The following is a 25,594-nucleotide window of genomic DNA, read 5'->3' as shown; positions in this document are numbered from 1 at the left end:
TCCAACAGCAGAACCGAAGACCTGCCGGCAAGAGATGTCAGCATCGCAAAGGACAGCCTTCTCAGTCATCCAGTTGCCTTGTTCTGTCTCTCCTTCTGCAGGTCACCCAAAGAACTGTGTGCAACTTGACGCAGGAGCACCACCTCTAAGGATCCACTGCACCCGAGCGCCCCACCCAACGACTTTCAACAGTGTCCTTATGCAGACGCCCACTGACTGAGCCCCCTGTTGCCAGCTCACTGCCTTTATCCCAAGTCTTCCCTTGCATTTACTGTCCAGGTGGCCCCCCTCATCGCCAAGTGTTCAGTACCCAGGAACCTGACACAACCAACATCACAGCACCCGGACGCTCCTGGGCAGGTAAACCTAAACTGCTGGTCTTGTCAATAACTTAACACCACTAGCACCTACTACCTTCAGGGGATCCCCGAGAACTGAGTGTAAGGACTCCTATGCAGACACAGTACTCTGGAACCTTTACTGCATAAAAACCCATTTATCTACAAAAGTGTTACTTTCTTGCAAATTGTCTTAAGAACTGCAACAGTATTTATTTTTCTGCAAATGTTCAGGTGTTTATGTATCATAAAAAAGTAACTATTTTTATAACTTATTGGCTTTGAGTTGCTTCTTGAGTGTGTGTCTCATTTATTTACTCTGCGCATTCAACAAATGCTTAGCACTACCCTCTGATAAGCCTAACTGCTTGCCCACACTACCACAAAGGAGAGCTTTTGGGATTGTCATTTTTAACCCTGTAAACCAATAAGGGTTGCCTGGGCTATCTGCATAATGCCCCCTACATTGGGACACTGCATAGATAGCCAGCTTCCCATATATACCATATAACTAGGGCTTCTGAATTAAACGCTACCAGTGGGCCGGTAGCACTTATTTAAGTAGCACCTTAAAACCTGTCCCAGGACTGCTAATTGACTTGGCAGTTAAACCCTCTTGCCAAGCCTTAAAATCCCCCTTTATTACATGTCACCTCTAATGTAGGCCATAGGTAGCCCGAAAAGCCAGGTGCTGTGTAATTAAAAGGTTGGGAGCGTATTATTAGGATTTAAACGTTCTGATAGTGAAAATCTCCCAAATTCGTTTTTCACTACTGTGAGGCCTATCCCGCCCGTAGGATAGCATTGGGTATTCCTTATTACATTTAATAAACTAATTCCTAATGGAGAAGAAATTGGCATTTCATGTTTGGTACCTATGAAACTGTAATGATAAACCATATTTAATGGTAAAGTCAGATTTTTCATTACAATTTTGAAAATGCCACTTTTAGAAAGTTGGTATTTTCCTGCCCTTAGTACTTTGTGCCAGTAGCCTGTCTTAGGTCACATGACTGGGTGTAGCTGACAGACTTTGTGAATTCCTCCTAGACAGTCACACAATAGAGGTATTAGGTGTGCCTGGATGGGCCATCTTCTGACAGGATGGGGGCAGCTGAACTGAACACAGACCCACTTACACCTGAATAGGCAGTGCTCTGCCTTCACACAAAAGGCCCACGACCCTTTATTGTCACTGAAGCCAGGACAGAAGAGTCACGAAATTCCAAGCACTTCAAAGAACACACGTTTACAGAAACTTCTCTCACCTTACAGAAGAAGGGCAACAGGGTATAAAATAGGACCTTCATACCCACTCTTCAGCACGCCGAATCTGACTACCCACCCAAGAGAGAGACCCTAAATAGCCCTGAAAGGGGGATTGGTCACCTAGCCAGGAGTTTGCAAGACTCCTCTGCAACCTCCACTTTGACTTCTGCCTGAAAAAACTTCATCTGGACTCTCCAGGAACCTACAAGCTGCAACAAAGAAGCAAGATGCCTCCTGCAACATTGTATCTCCTGATCCTTCCAGCAACTGCAACATTTCCCTGGTCGTGCATCCTCTGAGGACAGCCCAACTTCAGCCTGCATCAGAAAGAAGGAGGAATCTCCCTCTGCCTGCCCACGCAGGACAGTACCCCTGTGCACAGCATACTTTGCAGCTGCCAAGGCTTGTTGGCATCTTTTGCAAAGGATCTTCAGGCATCTTGAAGCTCCAGTCCCCAGCACTCCTTCCTGTGACGCACAGCTTCTTGAGTGGTTCTCCTGCGGCGCGGGACCCCTTTTTGTAGTGCTGCGTGGGTGCCTTCTTCGACTTCTGTGTCTCCGTCCTGTGGGACTCCTGTGGGTGCTGTCTGTGCTTCAGTGGGCTCTCTGTGTTGCTGAGGGCCCCCTCTGACTCCCACTCCTGGGTAGAGTCCACTTGGTCCTTCCTGGTCTTGGGCAGCTCCATTTTCCACTAACCGCAAGTTTTGCATCTGCCAAGGCTACTGTTTCATGCCTATTTCTGCATATTAGTGTATATAATTTATGTATTACTTACCTCCTAAGGAAGTATAGCCTCTATGGTCTTTTCGGTATTTGTGTCACCAAAATAAAGTTCCTTTATGAGTGTTTTCTTTCATGTGTGTAAGTACTATGTGACTACAGTGGTACTGCATGAGCTTTGCATGTCTCCTAGATAAGCCTTGGCTGCTCAACCACAGCTACCTCTAGAGACCCTGGCTTCTAGACACAGGCTACACTACACTAATAAGGGATACCTGGACCTGGTATAAGGTGTAAGTACCATAGGTACCCACCACACACCAGGCCAGCCTCCTGCACCAGGGCCATGCTGGTAGCCAGGAGGAGGAGGAAGCAGACTCTAGCCCCCCAAGGTTAGAAAGACAGGATCTGGACTCTGAGGAGGCTCAGAAGGGTCCCTCAGAGGATCATAGAGTCCGTAGCAAACCCCTTAGCCTTGATGGGGAGCACTTCAGGTAGTGGAAAGGGAAGCCATACCAGTAGGGCATCTTTGTGCCCATAGGGTTAGTTGAAAGGGTAGCTAAGCACAGGGACAGATCCTGCTCTGCTCACTCTCAGGTCACCTCAGTATCTGAGGAGACACACTGCTCATCTCCAGTGGATGACTCTCTAGACAGGGAACGTAGACAGCTGAGACTGGAGGAGGTCAAGCTAAGGCTGCAGCAACAACAGCTAGCCCAAGACAGGGAGGCCTTAACAGTGGAGAGAGGGAGAGAGAGAGAGAGAGAGAGAGAGAGAGAGAGAGAGAGAGAGAGAGAGAGACAGGGGTTGGGGTTAGCACCCCATGGTGGCAGCAGCTTTAGTTTCAGGGAGCGTAGGGTGAGGGAGGACTCTTTTGACACCAGAAACTTAAACAAAGTTGTTCCCCCCTACAAGGTGGGAGATGACATATACAGGTGGTTCACTGCTCTGGAGAGAGCCTCTAAGGTACAAAGGGTCCCTCATAGACAGTGGGCTGATATCCCCTGGCTCTCCTTCTCTGACAAAGGGAGAGATACAACAATGCCTTTCTAAAATCTGCACGCATAGATGGATTTGGTCTCACCACTGAGCAATATAGAATCAAGTTCAGGGGGACCAGGAAAGAGTCCTCCCAGGATTGGGTTGATTTTGTGGACTCCTCTGTTAAAGCTTTGGAATGCTGGTTTCATGGCACCAAAGTTAGTGATGATGAGAGCTTGTGTAATCTGATTTTGAGAGAGCATATTTTGAACAACTGTGTGTCTGACTTGTTGCACCAATACTTGGTTGACTCAGATCTGACCTCTCCCCAAGAATTGGGAAAGAAGGCAGACAAATGGGTCAGAACTAGGGTGGGCAGAAAAGCTCATACAGGGGGTGGCAACAGGAAAAAGTAATCAGGTATGTCACAGGACAAGGGTGGGGACAAAGATCAAAACAAGGAGTCTTCATCAGGCCCACAAATCTCTTGTGGGGTGGGTTTAAAACCTCTTCCTCTTATGTTAAAAAGTCTTGGTACTATTTGTGTAAAAACAAAGGCCATAGGCCAGGAGACAGCTCCTGCCCTCAGAACGGCAACAAGCTACCCACCACTACAACCCCCACCTCTACCACTAGTGCCCCTAGTAACAGCAGTAGTGGAGGGTCTGGTAGCAATAACCAATCCAAGGGTGTAGCTGAGCCCACTTTAGGAAGTGTAGTGGGGCGTTGGTTTAGTTACACAACAGAAGCTGTTTAAGTCTCTGGTGGGGGCACTGATCGTGCCACCCTTGCTGCTTGTCCCCTTAATATGGATAAATACAGGCAGTGGCCCTTGATAAATGGTGTTCAGGCCGAGGTCTACAGTGACATAGGTGCCAGTGTCACTATGGTGACTGAAAAACTGGTGTCCCCTGAGCAGTACCTATTTGGTCACCAGTACGAAGTGACTGATGCTCATAACAACACTGTGTACCACCCCATAGCACTTGTTGATTTCAGCTGGGTGGGTGGGGGAGGGAGGAGGGATACTGGTCCAAAGAAAGTTGTTGTGTCCACAGACCTACCTGTAGAATGTCTACTAGGGGAACGACTTGGAGACTTCAGCTTGAACTGAAGTGGAGTTAGAGGCCTATGCAGCAATGCTGGGCATCCTAGGGCATATCTTTGCCCTGACAAGAGCACAGCCAAGAGGCAAAAAGATCAAGGAAACATGGAGCCTGGAACAATGGCCCAAGAACTTCTGAAACCGAAGGGTAGAACGGGCAAAAGTTGATCCCTACCCCACCCTCCCGGGAAGATTTTTTGGAGGAGAAGGAATCTACTCCCTTAGCAGAACCTATACCCAAGGGGCTGAAAGCCGATACAGCTGAGCTCTTAGGTGCAGGGGGGCCTGCCAGGGGGGAATTCAGTATGGCACAGAAAACCTGTCCCACACTGGAGGGCTTTGAGGCAGCAAGCGGTCTTCAAAGATACAGGGGATGTCAGTGGCACCCACAAGGTGTATTGGTAAGACAACCTCCTGTATTCAGAGGCAAGGGAAACTAAGCCTGGTCCACCAGGAGATTTGTAGTACCTCTGCAATGCAGCAAATTTTTGTTGACCCTTGCACATGATATTCCCCTGGCAAGTCACTTGGGGCAAAGCAAGACTTGGAACAGACTTGTCCCTCACTTTCAGTGGCCCCACATGTCATAAGATACTAAGGAGTTTTGTCACTACTATGTCACCTGTCAAGCCAGTGGCAAGACAGGTGGCACCCCAAGGCCCCCTAAATTTCCCTGCCAGTGGTCGGGGTTCCCTTTGAGATGGTTGAGTGGATGTTGTTGGCTTCCTAGACCCGTCCACTGCCTCTGGGAACAGATTTATTCTGGTTGTGGTGGACCATGACACAAGGTACCCAGAAGTTATTCCTCTAAGGACCACTACAGCTCCTGCAGTGGCAAAAGCCCTCTTGGAATTTTCTCTAGAGTGGGCTTTCCTAAAGAGGTGGTATCAGACAGACGTACTTCCTGGAGGAGCATGCCTAGGAGCAGACTAATATTAGGGTTCCTACCTGTCCTCAAATTATTTTATGAACAAAACTCCCTCAGCTCTTGTAAAGTGAGGCCCACATTTTGTGAGTCCATGGCCTGAGACGTGTTCTGCTCTTAAGACATGGTGTTGCTAGAGTGGTGTAGGTGTACCTAACTATCCTAACCCCTAGTCGCTCAAAAGAAGTTTAAAGCCAGGGCTATGCCTTGACCCCTAGCTACCTAAACTTGAGGCTAGTTCTCCGACACTAAGCACAGTGTGTACCCCTAGTCTGTAAGTGGTCTTTCCAGTGGAAAAGTACCAAGTAACAGAGTGGTAAGGCAATTGCAAGTGCTTATCCCACCGCTGCACCACCAATGTAGAAAGCTGGCCTGGTGTGTGGCAGGTACCTGAGGTACTTACACCTTAAACCAGGTCCAGATATCCCTTATCAGTGTAGTGTAGGCAGTACCTAGAAGCCAGGCTCTCTAGGGTTAGCTGTGGATGAGCAGCCAAGGCTTATCTAGGAGACATGCAAAGCTCATGCAATACCACTGAAGTCACACAGCACTTACACACATGAGAGAAAACACTCAGTATTACAAAAATAAAGGTACTTTATTTTAGTGACACAAGACCAAAAAGTACTAGAGAGGCAACCCTCCATTAGGAGGTAAATAAGCACACTAAATATGTACACTAGTTATCAGCAATAGGCATGAAAAGTGATAGGAAACAGTGCAAATGCAAATAGACAGTGGTGACCCTAGGGGGAGCCCAAACCATATACTAAAAAAATGGAATGCTAACACAGGACCCCCACCTGGGTAAGTGGAATGTGTAGAGGGGAGCTAGGGGGTACTAGGAAACCCCAAAAGTAAGTACCACAGTGCCCCCTAGCAACCAGGAGGAAAGGAAGAAACTACCCAAAAGGAAGGAAAAGAAGAAAACGCAACACCGAGACAAGATGGCAGGAAACCAGCGGTGGATTCCTGAATAGAAAGACCTGTGGAAGGAGGGGACCAAAACCAGAAGTCACAGAGAGCCCAAGAGGAGTAGAAGCTACTACCCACCCAGTTGTGAATGCAGGAGTTGGTCAACAGTAGAATGAAGTCGGTCAGGAATGCAGCCCTGGAGCAGGTGAAGAGGTCCTGGACGATGCAGTTGATGTCCTATGCCTGATGGATGACTGCAGTTGGTCAGTGGCATGGAAAAGCCACCAACAAGCCTTGGCAAAGGCAGAAGTCACAGTGAAGCAAAAGTGGAGCTGCCGAGGACCAGCAATGTCAATATATACAAGCCTTTTGAAAAACTAATTTACAATAGGGGATTTAAATAAAGAGGGTTGGTCAGGCAGCCGCAGGAAGGTGGACAAGTCAGAGACAGAACCACTAATAGTGCCCAGAGCAGAGCACAGCCCTCCTGGGCAAGGGTAAGAGTGAAAAGAAGAATATCAGAAAGAGAGGCAGAATTTGTGCAATATTTTACAAATTTTTGCCAACGGCAGGCGTATACCGTTTTAGTGGAAGAAAGCCTAACTGCCAAGATAAAATTACAGACTTTGGGAGGAACGTCAAAAGTTATGAACTGTTGCTGCTCTATCTCTGTGCAAGGAGAAAGAGAGTTGGCAAGTTCGGGTGCAGAACCTTCCCGTGCTGCTACAACAGAAGGTCCTCACAAAGGGGCAGCCTGATCTGACAATCAATGCTAATTTTCAGAAGCTCAGGATACCAGACCCTCAGTGCTCAGTATGGAGCCACAAGGATAACTTGGGCCCAGTCGTTCCTGATCTTCTTGAGAACTATGGGAAGAAGTGACATGGGTGGAAAGGCATGCAGGAGGACTGAATTCCACTCAAGATGAAAATCGTATTTGAGTGATAGCCACCTTGGAAACTCCAATGCACAAAACTGCTGACATTGCGTGTTCTTTTCAGAGGCGAACAGATCTAACCAAAGCTCTGTCCACTGCTGAAAGAGTCCTTGTGCCACCTCCAAATGGAGATACCATATGTGATCCTCTAGGCATTGATGACTGAGTTTGTTCCCATTTGGAGTTTAGAAAACCTGCCAGGTGTTGAACCGCCAGGGTTATACCCTGCTGTTCCAGCTATGTCCAGAGACACTAGGCCTTTTAGCACAGGGTCCACGACCCCACCCGCTGTGCTTGCTAAAGTACCGCATGGACGTGGTGTTACCAGTGTGCACCTGCACTGACTTCCCATTGACAGAGGGGAAACATGCTTTCAATGCTAATTTGATAGCACAGAGCTCCAGCAAGTTGATGTGGAGTCCGAATTCCACAGGAGCCCATAGTCCACTGATTACCAGCTCTCCCAGGTGGCCATCTCATCCCAGGAGTGTTGCATCTGTCACTACTGTCAGGTCTGGGTGGGGAATAAAGAGAAGTCTGCCCTTGACCAAATCGCAGTTCATCTGCCACCACTGCAGGTCTTTTGCAGTTCCCTCCGAGATCTGGACCAAGTTGGAGAGATTCACCTGATGCAGTACCCACTGGAGCTTCAAGTCCCACTGCAGAGCCTGCCTATGCCCTCTGGCATGATTCACCAGCAGGATGCAGGATGCCATGAGGCCTAGCAGCCTCAAAATCAGTCTTACCAAACTCCAGGACAGAGGCTGAAACATCGGTATCACAGCCAAATATCCAGGACTCGCTGCTTGGTAGGATAAGCCCAAAACTGCACTGTGTCCAGCACAGCTCTGATAAAAGGGAAAGTCTGAGAGGGAGACAGGTGTGACTTCTGCACATTTATAGTGAACTTCAGCGAATGCGGGAGGTCTGCCGTAGTCTGAAGGTGAGAGATGACAGTCTGGGGCGAGCACGCCTTCAACAGCCTGTCGTCGAGGTAGGGGAAGACTGAAACTCCTGACTTGTGCAGAGGAGCTGCGACCACTGCCATCACCTTGGTGAACACCCAAGGGGCACTGGTGAGGCCAAAGGAGAGCATGGTGAACTGAAAGTGCTTATGGGCTACCTTGAACCATAGGTAACTCCTGTGGGTAGGCAGGATGGGGACGTCGAAATATGCATCCTGCAAGTCCAATGCTATCAACCAGTCTCTTTGGTCTAGGGCAGACAAGACCTTAGCCAAAGTGGGCATCTTGAACTTCTCCTTTTTGAGGAAGAGATTGACGGTTTGGAGGTCTAGAATAGGGCGAAGACCCTTGTTCTTCTTGGGAATCAGAAAGTAGTGGGAATAACAACCACCACCTACTTTTGATATTGGAACCATCTGTATAGCTCCCTTGGCTAAGAGCACTGTAACTTCCTCTCGGGGTAAAGACAGATGATTCTCTTCCAGCTGCTCTTGTGTTGGCAATACTGGGAGAGGGAAAGATTAGAAAGGGACAGAGTAGCCCCTCTCAATGATCTGCGCGACCCATTTGTCCGATGTAATGGACTGCCAGTGGAGGAGATGATGTTGGATTCTCCCTCAACTGGGAACCCATGGTATTGCAGGACCAAACTAGGAGGAATTAGAGGCTGCAGCTGCCGGGGTTGGTGGTGGACGACTTCTGGCTATCAGACCCACAGGGTCGGAATGCACTTTGTCCACGACCTCATCCCGTATGGGAAGCTTGCACAGGATGGTTACTGGCATAGGGCTGGCACAGTGGGACACCATGTAAGGGGTGAAAGGCAGACTAGGGGTGATGTGTCACTGAGAAACTCGAGGACTTGGTTGTAGCCCTCAAGTCCTTGAAGCGCTCCAGTGCTAAGCCCACCTTTCCTTTGAAGAGACGAGTCCTGTCAAAGGGCATGTCCATGAGGTTGGCCTGGACATAACCCGAAAAGCCAGATGCTCTCACCCAGGCGGGACGCCTCAAGGCGACCATCGACGAAATCGATCTGCCCAGTTAGTCAGTCGTATTCAGACCACAACTAATGGTGACGAAACCACTCTGCCCAGTTAGTCAGTCGTATTCAGACCACAACTAATGGCTAACCTCCCTGCGTCCCTCCTGTCTTTCCCTGCTTGGGAGAGTATGGCCCAGGCCTTCTCTGGGACATGTAGTAGCACTTGTGCAACCATGTTCCACATGGTATGGGAGTACCGGCCCAACATGCATGCGGTGTTCACCGACCCCAATCCTAAGCTGGTGGAAGAAAACATTTTCTTGCCTAAAATATCCAGCCTCTTGGATTACCTGTCCGTGGAAGCGGCAGAGAACATGCCGTGGGAAGTTGAATCTTGGACTACCAAGCTCTCAGGAGTGGGGTGTTCGCTGAGGAAACTAGGATCACCCTGGGCATGGTGATGATGGCAGGCAATTGTCCTCTTCACAGGAGCCCCTCTGCAAGGCTTGGACCAAGTTCTCACGACATCGGTGAGTGTTTCATTAGAGGGCAATAGGGATTTTGATGAGGAAGTCCCAGGCTGAAGCACTTAAGCCACCCGAGAGAAGTTCAAGGTCAAGGGCCTCCGCTGCCCTCTTCACCACCATTGCATGAGATGCTCCATAGCCACAATGGGTGGAGAGAGCAAGCCAGTATCTGGAGAAGTGTCCAGTCCACTGGCATCTCCTAGCTCCTTATACCAGTTCAATGATGTATGGGTATCTAACTGGTATTCTAAAGGGTCCAGTAGCCCATCCCACTCTTCCCCCATGGCTGACTGTTCCACAAAATGGTCAGGCAATGACCTAGGACCAATGGGCTGTTCCCAGTCCGAGTAATCAGGGATGAGAATGGGGCTGGCACCACTGGTGGATGCTGGTGGCGCTGGGAGCATCGGCGTCCAGATCAGCACATGAGAAGGTCATGACAGTCTGACTGGTGCCAATTCGGATCCGAGACCTGATGGAGCCTCCTCAGACCCTGCGGGGCCCGAAGGCACTCCAAAGGAGTTGTCCGGCTCGAATACTCAGCCCATGGCGTCGTAAAATTCCTTTATTTGAGTGTGGGTCGCTCTGGCTCCCAGATATGAGGGGAGGCAGTCAGTCAGACCGGGCAACAGCTCAGCAGAACTGTGCCTGGAATGCCGATGTTCCCCTCTCGTCAGCCTGTGGACGAGGTGAAGTCTGTTTAGACTTTGTCTTCTTGTGCCCCTTCCCTGAGTGTCCAGAGGACCTCGAGTGTGACAAAGAGGGCTTGGGGCTCCTACAGCAGTCCCGCAACCTTCTTCTCGATCGGGACCAAGACCGCCTAGGAGTCGCACTAGACAGCGTTGACTGCCGGACTGCAAGCAAGCTTTAGGGATTGCTCCCACAAAGCTTTTGGCGTCAAGGCCTGGCAGTCTAAGCACAACTTCGAGTTGTGCTCGAGACACCACAAGCACAAAAGGTGTGAGTTGGTAACCGACATTGCGTGGTGACAGGCACCACACGGCTTGAACCATGCCTTTCTGGAGGAAGTTCTCAACACACAAGAAAAAATATTCGACAAAATGTTGGAAAAAACTGTCAAAAAAACAGGGGTAGCTCTTTTCTGGACCAGAGCTAACTGGCGCGGAAAGAAAAGAACTGACATCTGCATGCCTGGGTGGCGCCTATATAGGTTACCACAACCTCACTTCCAGCACCAACGATGATGATTCGTGGAACCGAAAGAAGCCACCCGACTAATCGCAGGGATACTGCTCACATAAAAGTTTCCAGATCCAGTCTGATGCCTGGGAAATTCACTGGTAAGGAATCTGCATCTAGAAGTCTCTTTCAGATAATAAAACTTTTAAATCATAATATATGCTTTAGTAATATTTTTATACATTTAATTAGTTAATTATAGTGTAGTAGTAGTTTGTTTGGTAATATGACGGGCGTAGGAAAGCAGGATCTTTCTGACATAGTTACCTCCACTTTTTGCCTGGTGTCAGTGTATTTACATTGCAGTTCACTGGGATCTTGCTAACCAGGACCCCAAAGCCAGTGCTCTCTCCCCTAAAGTTGACTTGGTAAGTGATTCTTTCACCCACAATTGGCATAGCGCTGCACCCTTGTAAGGCCCTGGTAAATGGTACTTAGGTACCCATGGCACATGTGCACCAGGGGCCTCACATGGGCTGCAGCATGTAGTGTGCCAACTATTGGAGCCCATGCAAACTGTGTCTGCAGGCCTGCCATTGCACTCTGCATGAAATGGTGCATGCACCTTTCACCTTAGATATAAGGCTTGCCTTATGTTGTGGTCACTGCACTTGGACCCTGTAAGTCACCCCTATGGTAGGCCCTTCAGCCCAGGGGAAGGGTGTATGGTCCCAAGTGTGACGTACACCTGCATGAGCAGTAGTACCCCTAGAGATCCCAGATCCATTCTCTCGGCTTTGTAAGTGCAGGGAGGGTGGGGTGCCCTCCTTGCACAAACTGGTTTGCACCAGAACAGGAATCCTTGGTTTCTGCTCTGGCCCGAAACTACATAGAGGACAGGGGAGTGACCACCTGCCTGTCCAGCTCCTCCCCTAGGGACGTGCACAGAGCTCTGCCAGGTGGCCGCTGGAGTCTGCTATCTTGGAAACAAGGCCCCTGGGAGCATCTGACTGGTTAGGCCAGCTAGGTGACATCCCTGACCCCCTCTGATAGGTGTGTCACCGCAGACAGTGTCCACCCTCCTCTCTGGGTTACTTAAGGGCTCTCTTGAGAGTGGGACCCCAGATTAATCAAGCACGACTCTACAAGGAACTCTCTGCAAGACACACATGCAACCTGGCCTCCAGAACCGCTACTGGTCTGCCTTAGAAACTGAAACAAAAATGCATCCAATATGCAACATTGTTTCTCCAGCAAAAATTCTGCAACATCTGTGGCTGTGCATCCTCCAGGGTCGCAGGCATTCCGCCTGCATCAAGGAATTTCCCTTGGAGTGAAGGAGTCCTTCCCCTGCCTCTGCAGGCACCTCTACAACAACAACTGGCTGTCTGACCATTCTGTCTCCTGGACATCAATAGGTTCTGCAACACAGGTGGTGGTTCTGTGGCCCGCTCCAGGTCCATCTTGTCTTCTGTCCAACTTGGGAGACGGTGGGCCTTTGCAGTACCCACTGGAATGGAACCCCTGCGCAAAGCATCTGTTCCTGTTACCAAGGATTGGTGACTCTTCCTTCCAGAGATCCTTGAGCTCTAAGAAGCCCCAGCCCTCAGCACTGTGCAACTCCAAGAACAGCGACCTCCCTGCAACTCTTGCGGTGTGAGACTCCTTCTTTACTGTGCTGCTGAGGCCTTCCTACCACTCCCTGTGCTCGATGCCAGCAAGTCGTCGTGGGGAAGCTCGTGGGAGACTCCAAGAATCTCATGCATCACCTACACTCCACAGCGGTACTTCTTCCATCACTGTCCTGCAGGAACTTCTTCCCAAGAAGGGCTGGCATTACCTACCTGCACCGCCTGGACACCTCTGAGTGGTCTGGACTCTGTCCCCTTCTTTTTCAGGTTCTTCTTATCTAGAATCTGCCCTTGGGTTCCACCGGCCTAGTCCACGGGTTGTGACAACAGCTGAGCAACCAAAGCCCCATTTACTTCAAGGAAGATTTCCAACGTCACTTCACACCTTTGCACCTGGGCTCCTTGTTGTAGGCACTCCAGCGTCCTGGGTATCCACGGGTGGAGGTACTATTGAACCTTCCTTGTGCCAACTGGTTTCCTTGGGGTCCTCTGAGAAGGGTCCTGAATCCTAACAATGCCAACCACAACGGTCCTGGGTTAGCCTATAGGGCACCCGGCTAGATAACACTCCTGCATCCGGGCACCCACCAGATTTCTCCTACTTACCTTGGGTACTGTCATACTACCCCATCCCCTGGGATCCTAAAACAATTACCTTGGGTGGGTACCTCCATTCTTATACCACTTTCTTAATATATGGTTTGGTCCCCCCATATGTCCTCATGTATTTCTGTGCTTTTCCTGCTTGGTATTGAGTATGTTTGTTGGGTGTAGATATTTCCAAGTAGAGATATACCACAGTTAGATTAGCACTAGTGTTACAATAAAGACTACTTTATTTTTGTAACACTTGGTGTGGTTCTTTCTTGTGTGAACATCACTGACTGACTATTGTGGTATTGCAAGTGCTTTACATTCCCCCCTGATAAGCCTGAGCAGCTCCCCACAGCTACCCTTAGAGAGCTTTGGTTATCTAGGCACTAAAACACTATCACTAATATAGGGTGCCACACCATAGGTGTATAGCATAAACTGAGTCAGCCTCCTACAACGGGAAGTTAATTAAACAATAAATAATTAAAATTAAATGGTAATTATCTAATTGATTATTAATTATGTTAATTGTTAGATTATATCATAATATATTTTTTAATTTGTTCAGTAACAGTACATAGTACGCTATATTTTAGTAGTGAGTTGTTGGGTTTGTAGGTGTATACATTGGGAAGTTAATTAAATTATAAATAATTTAAATGTATTGTTTGATTTTTATTGGAAATTATTCAATTGATAATTAATTTTGCTAATTCTAATAATATCCTTTATTACTTAGCATGATGTTTAGCTCCATTATACAGTCAATTCTCTGCTTAATGTTCGCTTAACCTCACAATGACCCCAGTCCCAAACCTGATTCATTTAATAGATACTGGCATACTTTACGATACCTATTGCTAGCACTGCGTAGTAGAACTGACAGTTTTTCTCAAGGTTTTCAATGCATAATTACAGCCCAACATGCATGTACCTCAATACACCAACATTGCTCTGCCACCTCATTATATACAACCTTATGGGCCTAGAGCCTGTGTGTAGTGTCCCACATTTGTGAAATGCTTTCACACAGATACAATGTACTTGATATGCAACATATTTCTGTAGATATTGATTAGACTAGAGATATCATAATAAACTAATTGTTCATTTTTCATTGTATTTTCTGTTTTCCAGTTTATCCTTTTTGTTATGCTATTTCATTGCCTGGAAATCTTTCTTTACCTTTTTTCGCGTCGTTATTCCACTCATAATATGGGTGTGGGTATCTATTTCACACATGTTGAAATATCACTGCATTCACTTATGGTGCTATCAAATATATACACAGCCTTGAAAAAGACTGAGGACTGCGCATCGCATGGTGAAACCCATGTCAGCTGGTCACAATTCTAACATTTGCATATCAAGTCAATAGTTTAAGACCATCATGAATTCCAAAAAAGATAAACCACTACAACACAAAATGTTAAATCAGTCTATTGTGTATTTACTGTTCTCAGAATAGTCAATTTTGAAATTTGGACTTATATACTATGCAAGGCTGACCTATACCCTTGGTTACTATTTGTTGAATTGTGGGTCTTTATAGCCCACCAATAGATTAGTAATCTGGGACACTATATTTAGCCCTGTCTAAGTGATGTAGATACCCTAGATCACTAAGCCCTATTTTCATTGAAAGATGTCTAACGTTATTTTTATTTGATTGCCATTTCAATGATTTTAAACATATAATCCTTATTTTACTATTTTTAGAACGTTGCTTGTAACCACAGGGTGTGATGGTTTGATGCACTAAAAACTGATCAATTAATTGTTAATCTCAATGTGCAGAAACGAGAATCCCACAAAGCAAGGATATTTCACATCTGTGAACTCAAATGCAAACTGTCACAGATACTATGGCGACGCAGCCTGCCATGTAAAACAGGGACATGTTTTCATGTAACTTGGCAAGCCAGCCTAGAGGTCCAATGCGTCCACTGTGGAAATCTACATAGAACCATATGATGGCTGTAGAAAAGTACCCTCTTTCTTGGCATGGTTACCCCTTTTTTCTGCCTGATGTCAGTGTGTTTGACTGTGTTCACTGGGATCCTGCTAACCAGGACCCCAGTGATTGCGCTCTCTCCCAAAAACTCTGTATTTCATCTACAACTGGCACACTGGTGCCCCATTATAAGTCCCTAGTATATGATACCTAGGAACCCAGGGCATTGGGGTTCCAGGGGATCCTTATAGGCTGCAGCATATATTTTGCCACCCAGGTTGAGCCCAAGCAAAGGGTTCTGCAGGACTGCCATTGCAGCCTGCGTGAAAGGATTCAAGCACCCTTTCACTGCCATTTTCCACTGCACCATTTTATGCGTGTACTGGACATAGGTCACTACCTATGTCCAGCTACATAATAGTAACTCCAAACATAGGCATGATTGGTATCAAACATGTTGAAATCATACCCGAAGCTTTTGCAAGAATTGGTTGTATGATCCCATGCACTCTGGGGGCCCCTTAGAGGATCCACAATATTACCATTTCACCCTTCTGAGGGTTTCCGGGCAGCCTAAGCTGCTGCCACCTCCCCAACACGTGTCTGCCCTCCTGCTGCTTGAGCAGCTTAAGCCCAGGAAGGCAGAACAAAGGATCTCCTTTGGGACAGGGGTGTTACACCCTCTCCCTTTAGAAATAGGTGTTCCAGGCTTGGGAGGGGTAGCCTCCCCAAGCCACTGGCTGTTCCTTGAACTGCATATTTGGTGCCCTCCTTGCATAAACTAGTCTACACCTGTTCAGGCACCCCCAGTCCTTGCTCTGGCACGAAACTGGACAAAGGAAAGGGGAGTGACTACTCCCCTGTCCATTACCACCCCAGGGGTGGTGGTCAGAGCTCCTTCAGAGGGTCCCTGGGCCTTGCCATCTTGAATTCAAGTTTGGCAAGGAACCCTGGGAGCATCTGAGTGGCCAGTGCCAGCAGGTGATGTCAGAGCCCCTCCTGATAGGTGGGCACCCAGCTCGGTGACCAATCCCCCTTTCAGGGCTATTTAGGGTCTCTCTCATGGGAGGCTCCTCAGATTCAGATTGCAAGACTCCAGCAGGATTCCTCTGCAACCTCCACTTCGGCTTCTGACCAAAGAAACTGCATCTGGACTTGTCAGGACCCTACAAGCTGCAACAAAGAACCAAAGACGCCTCCTGCAACATTGTATCTCCGGCTCCTTCCAGCAACTGCAACATTTCCCCAGTCGTGCATCCTCTGAGGACAGCCCGTCTTCAGCCTGCATCAAAAGGAAGAAGGACTCTCCCTTGGAGTGAAGGAGTCACTCCCCTTCTTCTGCAGACACCAACTGCATCGACTGTGTGGATCCTGCATGAAGGGTGGTGGACTGAAGGGGTCCCGGTGGTTCCCTCTCTTCCAGCTGTCCAACTTGGGTGGAGGTAAGCTCTTGCACCCAAGACGGTACCCCTATGCACCACGTCCTTGAAGCTGCCAAGGCTTGTTGGCACCTTTTCCACAAGATATTCAGGCATCTTAAAGCTCCAGCCCCCAACACTCCTTCCTGCGACGCACAGCTCCCGGAGTGGTTCTCCGACGACGTGGGAGCCTTTTTTGTAGTGCTGAGTGGGCCTCTTCTGCGACTTTGGTGTCTCCGTCCTTTGGGACTCCTGAGGGTGCTGCCTGGGCTTCTGTGGGCTCTTTGTGTCACTGAGGGCTGCCTCTGACTCCCTCTTCTGGGTAGAGTCCACTTGGTCCTTCCTGGTCCCCGGCAGCTCCACTTTCCGCTAACCACGAGTTTTGCGTGTGCCAAGGCTTGTTGGCAGAACATGAAGATGGAAACCCGACTGCAATCCTCCTTCCGACGTTGGACATCACCTGCAGCCTCCAGGAACTCGACTTCGTCTTCTTGGGTTCAGTGCTGACTTTCCTTCTTCACCAGTGACTCACCTCTTGCAACTTCCGTTTGGTGGGTAGGGTCTCCTGCCCTTCCTGGACTCTGCTGTACTTCTTGGACTTGGTCCCCTTCTCCCACAGGTCCTCTTGTCCAGGAATTCACTGTTGGTGTCTTGCAGTCTCTTCTGGGCTTTGCATTCTTCTTCTTCTCCTGTGTGTGTGTGTGTGTGATCTGGGGAATTTACACTGATTTACTCCTGCTTTCCTGGTCGCTGGGGTGGGTTGTGGTACTTACCTTTGGGCTTTTCTAGTACTCCCAGCTCCCCTCTACACACTACACTTACCTAGGTGGGGTATCGACTTGCATTCAACTTTCTTAGTATATGGTGTGTGCTCCCAAAGGGCTATTTCTATCTATTGTGATTTTCACTAATTGCACTGTTTTCTAACTGTTTGTATGCCTATTTATGCATACAGGTGTATATAATTTGTGTATTACTTACCTCCTAAGGGAGTATAGTCTCTATGGTATTTTGGGTATTTGTGCCACCAAAATACAGTACCTTTATTTTTGTAACACTGGGTGTTTTCTTTCACATGTGTAAGTTCTGTGTGACTACAGTGGTATTGCATGAGCTTTGCATGGCTCCTAGATAAGCCTTGGCTGCTCATCCACAGCTACCTCTAGGGAGCCTGGCTTCTAGACACTGACTACACTACACTAATAAGGGATACCTGGACCTGGTATCATGTGTAAAGTACAATAGGTACCCACCACACACCAGGCCAGCCTCCAACATTGCCATATTTGAATTCTGATGGCTCCCCTCAGCCTGTTATCCTTTGAAGGGAAAATAAAGAGTGAACTGATTTTGGTAATAATATCACCTGTAGCCACGTTTAAAGACAATTCAGTCTTTTCTTGAATGACGGTCACCAATCTAACATCTTTATGAAGGCACGATGACAGGAAAAAATAACATGAAACCAGTAATGAGCTAATACCAAAACAAAGTGGATAAACACTGATTGACATTCAAATCATAATGCGGAGTAAGGCTTTCCAGAGATTGATGGTAGGAGGAGATGCCAGCAGATTTTCTGCTTCAACTAGAAACAGATTCAAGATTCACAAGTGAGAGACAGTTGTGCATCTTTTTCAGAACTGAAATTATACAGAATTGTGCCTTCACAGCCCCACTTAAGGAGCATGAAATAATAAAAACAATGCCATAGAGCTTCTGCGATTCTCAGGTTACATGGTTTCCATAGTCCTGAACTGTCATTTGGGCATACATGGCTATGGGTTTAGCAACTAGACAACATCCTAAAAATAAGGGCCTGGTGACTAGGAGACCTCCCAAACTACAGCTGTACCATGAAATAGCACTTCCTGTGAAAAACAAATCTAAAGGAAAACAAATCTCAGTTCTACATTTCCCACTCCCTGCACCCCAAAAAACAAAACAAAACAGAAGGATCAGAAATAAACACCTATTCCACAGATATGCAGTGAATTCACATAGGCAGTCTACAGGTGCCTTGTCTGTACAAGAGTGGACTGCGATTTGGTGCCTTTTGATGGGAGTTAGGTGAAGAACATGAGGCAATACTTTCTATTTGCACTGGACATTCTCTGAAGACACAATAGACAACCAGATACATGTCAACAGCTGCAAAAGAAACTCCTCCTGGCTGACAGTATGAGGTGGAGAACTAAGCGAAAAGGATGCCAAGTCAAATCTCTGGCCTAAGTGTTGGGAAAACTGAGACTTCAACTTAAAGAAGTCCAACCCCCACCAAAATAAAGGAGGTTTAAACCATGATTCTCACCACATTTCTTCCAGTACCCTCAATATTGTGAAATTCCTGAAAGTAAAAAGAATGATAACTGTCCTTTGTTTTATTTTTTGCACTTGGTAAAACATTTTACCTAAACATTTACATTGTTTTGTGCGGTATAATATTTTCCTAAATATATGTTAAATGTGCCATATCCAGATTATGCACCTCAGCAATGGCGTTTCTCTGAAAACTCACTACATGATGTTATCTTCAAATCTGAACTCCAAGACACCAGAAATTACTACTTTGAGCTAAACTCCAGCTCTGTCACCAGGTATGCCACCCTATGGGAGGCATTTAAGGCTTATCTTCATGGAGTCTGCAATTCCAAACATGCGGGGGTCAGTAAGAGTATCCACGGCGAGCTGTCCCAGGTTCAAAGGGAACTATGGGCCATTGATATAGCCACAACTTTATAGCGCTCAAAACACCCAATTACAAAGAAACTCGATTCTATTGCAGGAGTTTTGGGACCTGGCTGAAGACAAACTGGCCTGTCTGAATAAATATGCATGTGCTCTGCAATACGGGGAGGGAGAAAGACCAGGCCGCACACTATCGCAGCTATTGTGTCCTAACTATCAGGACACCTATGTAACAAGCCTTCTTAAGGATGAGGGCACAACAGTTGTAGACAACATCAATATAGCCACATGCGCCTAACCTATTATCAACAACTATGTACGACACGCGCAATAGGTGACACAGATGTGATCAACACATACTTAGCTGAGGTGGGAATGGTGTGGTTAACGGAAAAAACAAAAACAGTTTTTACCTGTCCATATCACACGTGAAGAGAGTGCACAGGCAACTGATGCCCTAGGTGGATCCAGGCCCCTGGCCTGGACGAACTCACAGGCAATTTTTAGAAGGCCTACAAACATGTCCTGGCCAAAAGCCTGTTGGAGGTATATGCTGAAGCTCTCTAGGAGGGCATTCCTTCCCCCCAGCCTATGAGAAACAGTTATTACCTTCGTCCTAAAACCTGGCAAACTGGCCCACATATGACTTCATACAGGCTATTATCTCTCCTCAACTACGATAACAAAATTTTAGCTAAGGTTGTTGCAACACATGTTGCCCTGCTCATGGAGCAAATAACCTCCCCCATCCAAATGGGTTTTGTGCCACACCGCTTACTGCCATCAACCTTTGCACTATATTTGCAGTCCTGAATCAAATTTCCTCAACTCTGCTAGCTGCAGTCACCCTCCTGGATGTGAGAAGGTGTTCAATTTGTTGGAATGGTCATTCCTGAAGGAATCCTGGCCACACTGGGAGTGCCCCACAGCTTCCACGACCTCATTATGCTAGTACATGATGGCCCTACAGCCCGGCTGAGAGTGAACACTTTGCTCACGGACGCTTTCCCTGTGTCCATGGGCTCTTGTCAAGGATGCCCACTTTCCCCCTTGCTTTTGATTATTGCCATGGATCCTCTGATCCAGCACATACAAGAACGCCACCTACATAAATGACTACGATTTTGTAAGGCGACACTCCTGGCATCTATGTATGCAGATGGCATCTTATGATTTGTCCGAGACCCTCCCACTCACCTCCCTCCGCCCTATGAGAAATAATCTGATACAGGCATCTCTCTGACCATTCTGTAAACTGGGGCAAATCCAAAGTTTTCCCGCTCACAGGTGCTACTGTCCTCTGTGATCTAGAATACCCCCTCTTGAGGTGTATGGATTCCCCCAAGTACCTATGTAATGTCCTACATAGACAGAAGGAAGAAGTGATATGTTAGAACTATGGCCCTGCCATTGATAAACTCACTGCTGGGATAGACAGATGGATCAAACCAACATTGTCCATCGCAGAGTGTATTGCCATAATCAAGATGGTAGTGTTTCTGCGCTTCTTAAACCTATGTTCAAACATACCAATTGCACTAACCAGTAACTTCTTCTCCACCCTATGCAGCCTCCTGACATGTCTCATATAGGCGGGCCAACATCCCAGAATCAAATGGGAGACACTGACCCTCCCATTTGGCAGACATGGTTTCAGGGTCCCAGATTTTCAGTTGTGCTATTTACTGGTGCAATACCACTTCTCTGATTGCTGGTATCACCAAGATGCTAGGCTCCCCTACTTAAAAACAGAACAAGACCAGGCAGAACAGCTCCCATTGTCCTAGACCCTAACCCTAGGACTCACACGTGAGCCTTCAGACATGACATACACTTTCTATGACCTGTTGGGCTTTGTCCATACTCCGGAGATACCTCGGTGATGGGTTCTTATACTCCCCAGGCAAACCTCTCATCAACAATCCATAACTACCACTGACCCACAAGATACTCATACAGCGTACACTGGCAGCTTATCAGCTTTGCACAGTGAAAGATGTCTTCACGAACAGCAAATGTGTATGTGAACACTGCATTCACGGCCAGAGGGGCTCTACACATATGGACAGCTTTGTTCTTCTCCATCTACACAGTACTCTACGTGAAATATTTCCCACATACCCCCGAAGAACTGGCTGAATTCCCGCCCCCCTCCCCTAACTTTAGTGATATCGACTACTGATGGGAACAGATTAGTCTCCAGCCTATATCAATCTTGTCTAGCACAGACAATCAAATCCCAAGCTGCGTTGGAACATAACTTGGGACACCCCATACCTGACAAAACCTGGTGATATTGTTGCTTACAAACAAAACTGTTTTCCACTAACAACAGGCACAAACTACTCCATTATAAATACATGCATCAGGCGTATACCACGCCAAAGGCTCTGTAACAGTTGGGTCCTTCACATCGATGCCCCAGAGGGCGGCTGACAATGCTGATTTTGTGACTCTGGCTTGGAATTATGTTGTTATCCATGTATTCTGGGGGGCTGAGTTAGCCTTGTTATCAACCATGATAGAACACACAGTCTACCCAGATCCGCTAATGGTGCTCTGGGGCTATCTAAAGCCATTGAAGTATAGCCCTTCCCTCGGACAACAGCAGGATCCCACCCATGGATGACTTGCTGAAATATATGACATACTGCTATACTATCAGACTATTTGATGAACCGCTTATTCATGTGCTACCCCTTTCACTATCACTATCCTCAGGCCTTAACTTCAATGTTTCTCCCTGCTTAGCCTCCCAAATGCATGTTATCTCTATTTTTGCACATTATATTGTATTTGTTTACCAGATGTAATGTGAGCAAGGATGTACTCATATCATCTATGCAGCATTGTTTGTCCATGCAACTGAAAATAAATACATACATTTAAATAAAATGCTCTAAATATTATTTTGGCAGGCAATCACTGACTGATGAAACAATGCTTCCTTATGCATGTCTTTTGTGTTTTAAAAACAATCAATTAATATGAAAAACTGAAAATTGATAGCAAAGAAAATCAAACTTTTTCCAATTTTAACATTTTAAAATATACTGCTGTGTATCCACTTACTGGTTCAGGGAAGGATTGATGTGGTTTGGTGAGTGCTCCAGCAGTTGTTTTCAGGAGTAGGCTTCTTTTGAGAAGTCCTGGAAGTATCATTTCTGTGTGCTCTTTCCACGCTTCATATTTTTTATCTTCATATTCCTTCATTTTCTTGGCTACTTCCAAATACTTAGCTTTAGCCTGTCATACAAATATATCAAGATAATCATCTTTTTCAAAGTGGTGATTAGTGAAAGGCAAGGAGGAAACAGAGTTGGCTAGTGATAAACTAACGTATTAGCAAAGAGCAATTGGGATGCTATAAATATCCTTGAAATAAATGTTTACCAAGACTAAGATGAGTGCAATCGTAGTTGTACATGAATAAATACTGGAGAACAACAAAGACTTATAAGGACTGAATAAAAAGCAATTTGTAGTTTTCATTTCGCCCAAAGAAAGAAATCCTAGCCTTCCAAGTTCTAGAGACAATTTGGAACAACCTCTGTGGGTATGTGATTATGTGATAATGGTCTACTCATATGTTGATGTAATTATTTCCTTAAAGAAATGGAATGTGATAACTAATCATTGTCATTGTGTACAAATAGATATCTGGGAGAACGCCTGATCCTTACTAACTTGAAAGAAGCAAGCTATTCATTTACAGGTAATCACTGTAACTGTCTGCTAGTTTGTCCACAAATCTAGTTGGGAGAATAAAGGGAACAAGCACACCACTCCAACACTCAGTGCCATTACTGTAAATAGAGTTGGTGGTGCCAGGTGGTGGTCCCCAAGGATCAACTAACTCCTGACAAAACTAGACAAATGTGTCGTTATCATAGAAAAAATAAGCAACTCCTCTTGAGACAGTCTTCCCAGTGAGTCAAACACCTGATGTAACAAGGAGAGGATATGTGAATTTTCTAGCTTATTAGAGTCGGCACTTTTTGCATTACAAGTGAATTTGTGGTTTATATTGAGTCATCAGCTACGTGTATTGTATGCAACCGCTTTTGTGTGCTCTTTAACTAAGATTAAATAAACTGGACATTGGTCATATATAGTATGCCTCATCAAAAGAAAATATAAGTTTGTTGCATTTTCTAATGCTAACGTCAATAGGATATCATGAGTACCACTCACAAAAATGTACAAACAAAAAGAAAAACGTACTGGTGAATTACTTCGAAATGCTTTTTGTGTTTAGTTTGTTGTATATGTCCTGTTTTCTTGGAGAAGAATGTGTTGCCCTATTGTTGTTTTCACTTTACAAAAATAGGAACACAATTATTGTGCTCAAGGACACCAACGATCCAAAACACCTCAATCATTTACCATTGTTTTGTACTCAGTTCAACACTAGCAAATGTAATTGATTAGGCTTTCATACTCATTCTACCAAAAATAGCACAGACAAACCAGCATTCTGGCCCTGTAGCAACTCATCAAAAGTCACGATTAACAGTTTAACATCTAGCCCGCAATTACATTACATTGACAAGTTGTTTTATGAGATTTCCATTATATCTAGGGTGTGCAGTAATCCATATGTATTCATTCATTGCTTTACTATCATTTCTTTTCTTATAAACCTGGATAAAGCACTTGATTGTGTGACTTTGGAATTATGCTGCAGTCACAGTACTTACTTACAGTCACTGGATTATAATAATTGTTTTCTGATACTGCTGAGCATATCTGGATTGTAGAAACAAGTGTTATAAGTATGGAATGCACTACATTGCTCTTATTTCTCTCAGTGTATATACTACAATATGTAGCAGAGGCTACCTGTAAGAAAATAAGTTACTTACCTGTAACTGTCATTCTCCAGTATTGTAATCTTTCATAGATTCACATGCTAGAATCATTCCCCATCGTTGAGATGGGAGTCTCCAGTACCTTAGAAAAGTAATGCCGCCATAGACATAGCAATAGAGGCCTTAAGTCATTCAGTTTAGTATCATATCAGAGTCATTATGTAAAAAAGTACTAACTTAAGATTCCATCAATAAGGCAACACCACCTTATGGTGCCCTCCTGAGAGAAACTCCAGTCCCTCAGATTTTCAAAGCACTAGTGCTTACAAGTAATAATGTTCTGATAGAGGTAAAAGTGAGCTTCCCCCGGGAGGTGGGTGGGTCGCATGTGAATCTATGAAAGATTCCAATACTAGAGGACTACAGTTACAGGTAAGCAACTCATTTCGTACTCCAGTATTGGAACTCTCATAGATTCCCATGCTTGAATTAGAGTAGAAAGAGATATTCCTGACACATTGCCCTATGATAAAAATAAGAATACATTTTCCTATATATGTAACGTTAAAAAAGTAAAAGGCAGAAATAAAAATAGGAACAACCCATGTATGTAACTCATAAGGTGGGGATAAACGTTTGAGCATACTTTAGAGAAAACATTCACTATGTGCTATGCAATGTGCAGTACTAGAAAAAAGGATGGTAGGAAGAAAAAGTTAGTTCACCTTGACCGGAAAAGATACCTCAGGACTGCTTGACCTACAGTCATAGCTCCTTCAGGGATTTATTACAGACAGTAGTTTCTCATAAAAGATGTGGACTCTTCCAGGTAGCTGCTCTGCAAATGTCCTGCAGTGGTACACCAACAAACAATGCCATTGAGGTTGAGACAAATCTTGTGGAAAGAACATGTACTGAAGCTTGTAGTGGTTTGCCTGCTGCCTGGTGACAGAACTGAATTGCAATCTGTAGGAAAGTACCCTTGTTGTCATGGTTACCCCCCACTTTTTGCCTGATATTGATGCTAACTTTGACTGAGAGTGTGCTGGGATCCAGCTTACTAGGCCCCAGCACCAGTGTTCTTTCCCAAAACAGTGGTCATTGTTTCCACAATTGGCACACCCTGGCACACAGTTAAGTCCCTTGTAAAATGTACCCATAGTACTAAGGGCCCTGTGGCCAGGTAAGGTCCCCTAGGGCTGAGGCATGTATTATGTCACCCTGGGGGTCCCCTCACTAAGCACATGCACACTGCCACTGCATCTTGTGTGTGCTGATGGGGAGCAAAAGACAAAGTCGACATGGCACCCCTCTCAAGGTGCCATGCCCACATCCCACTACCTGGGGCATAGGTAAGTCACCCCTCTAGCAGGCCTTACAGCCATAAGGAAGGGTGCGCTGTACCACAGGTGAGGGCACAGTTGCATGAGCAATATGCCCCTACAGTGTCTAAGTCCATTCTTAGACATTGTAAGTGCAGTGTGGCCATAATGAGTATATATGGTCTGGGAGTTTGTCATTACAAACTCCACAGCTCCATAATGGCTTCACTGAATACTGGGAAGTTTGGTATCAAACTTCTCAGCACAATAAACCCACACTGATACCAGTGTTGGATTTATTGAACAATGCACCCAGAGGGCATATTAGAGATGTCCCCTGCATTTCACCCAATCCTTTAGTGCAGGACTGAAT

General features: G+C 46.2%; 1 protein-coding gene across 1 annotated transcript in view; it reads right to left on the bottom strand.

Moving 5' to 3' along the window:
• The window catches only part of DNAH10 (dynein axonemal heavy chain 10), a 1,282,131-nt gene that overhangs the window by 962,263 nt on the left and 294,274 nt on the right, over positions 1-25,594 (bottom strand). The window contains exon 14 of the mRNA XM_069215014.1: positions 22,161-22,334. Coding sequence (XP_069071115.1) covers positions 22,161-22,334 — 174 coding nt within the window. The remainder of the gene's footprint in view (positions 1-22,160; positions 22,335-25,594) is intronic.

Source organism: Pleurodeles waltl, chromosome 11 (assembly GCF_031143425.1).
Source record: "Pleurodeles waltl isolate 20211129_DDA chromosome 11, aPleWal1.hap1.20221129, whole genome shotgun sequence".
NCBI lineage: Eukaryota > Metazoa > Chordata > Amphibia > Caudata > Salamandridae > Pleurodeles > Pleurodeles waltl.
Note: the sequence above shows the minus strand (reverse complement) of the source record. Positions and strands in the feature narration are given on the sequence as shown.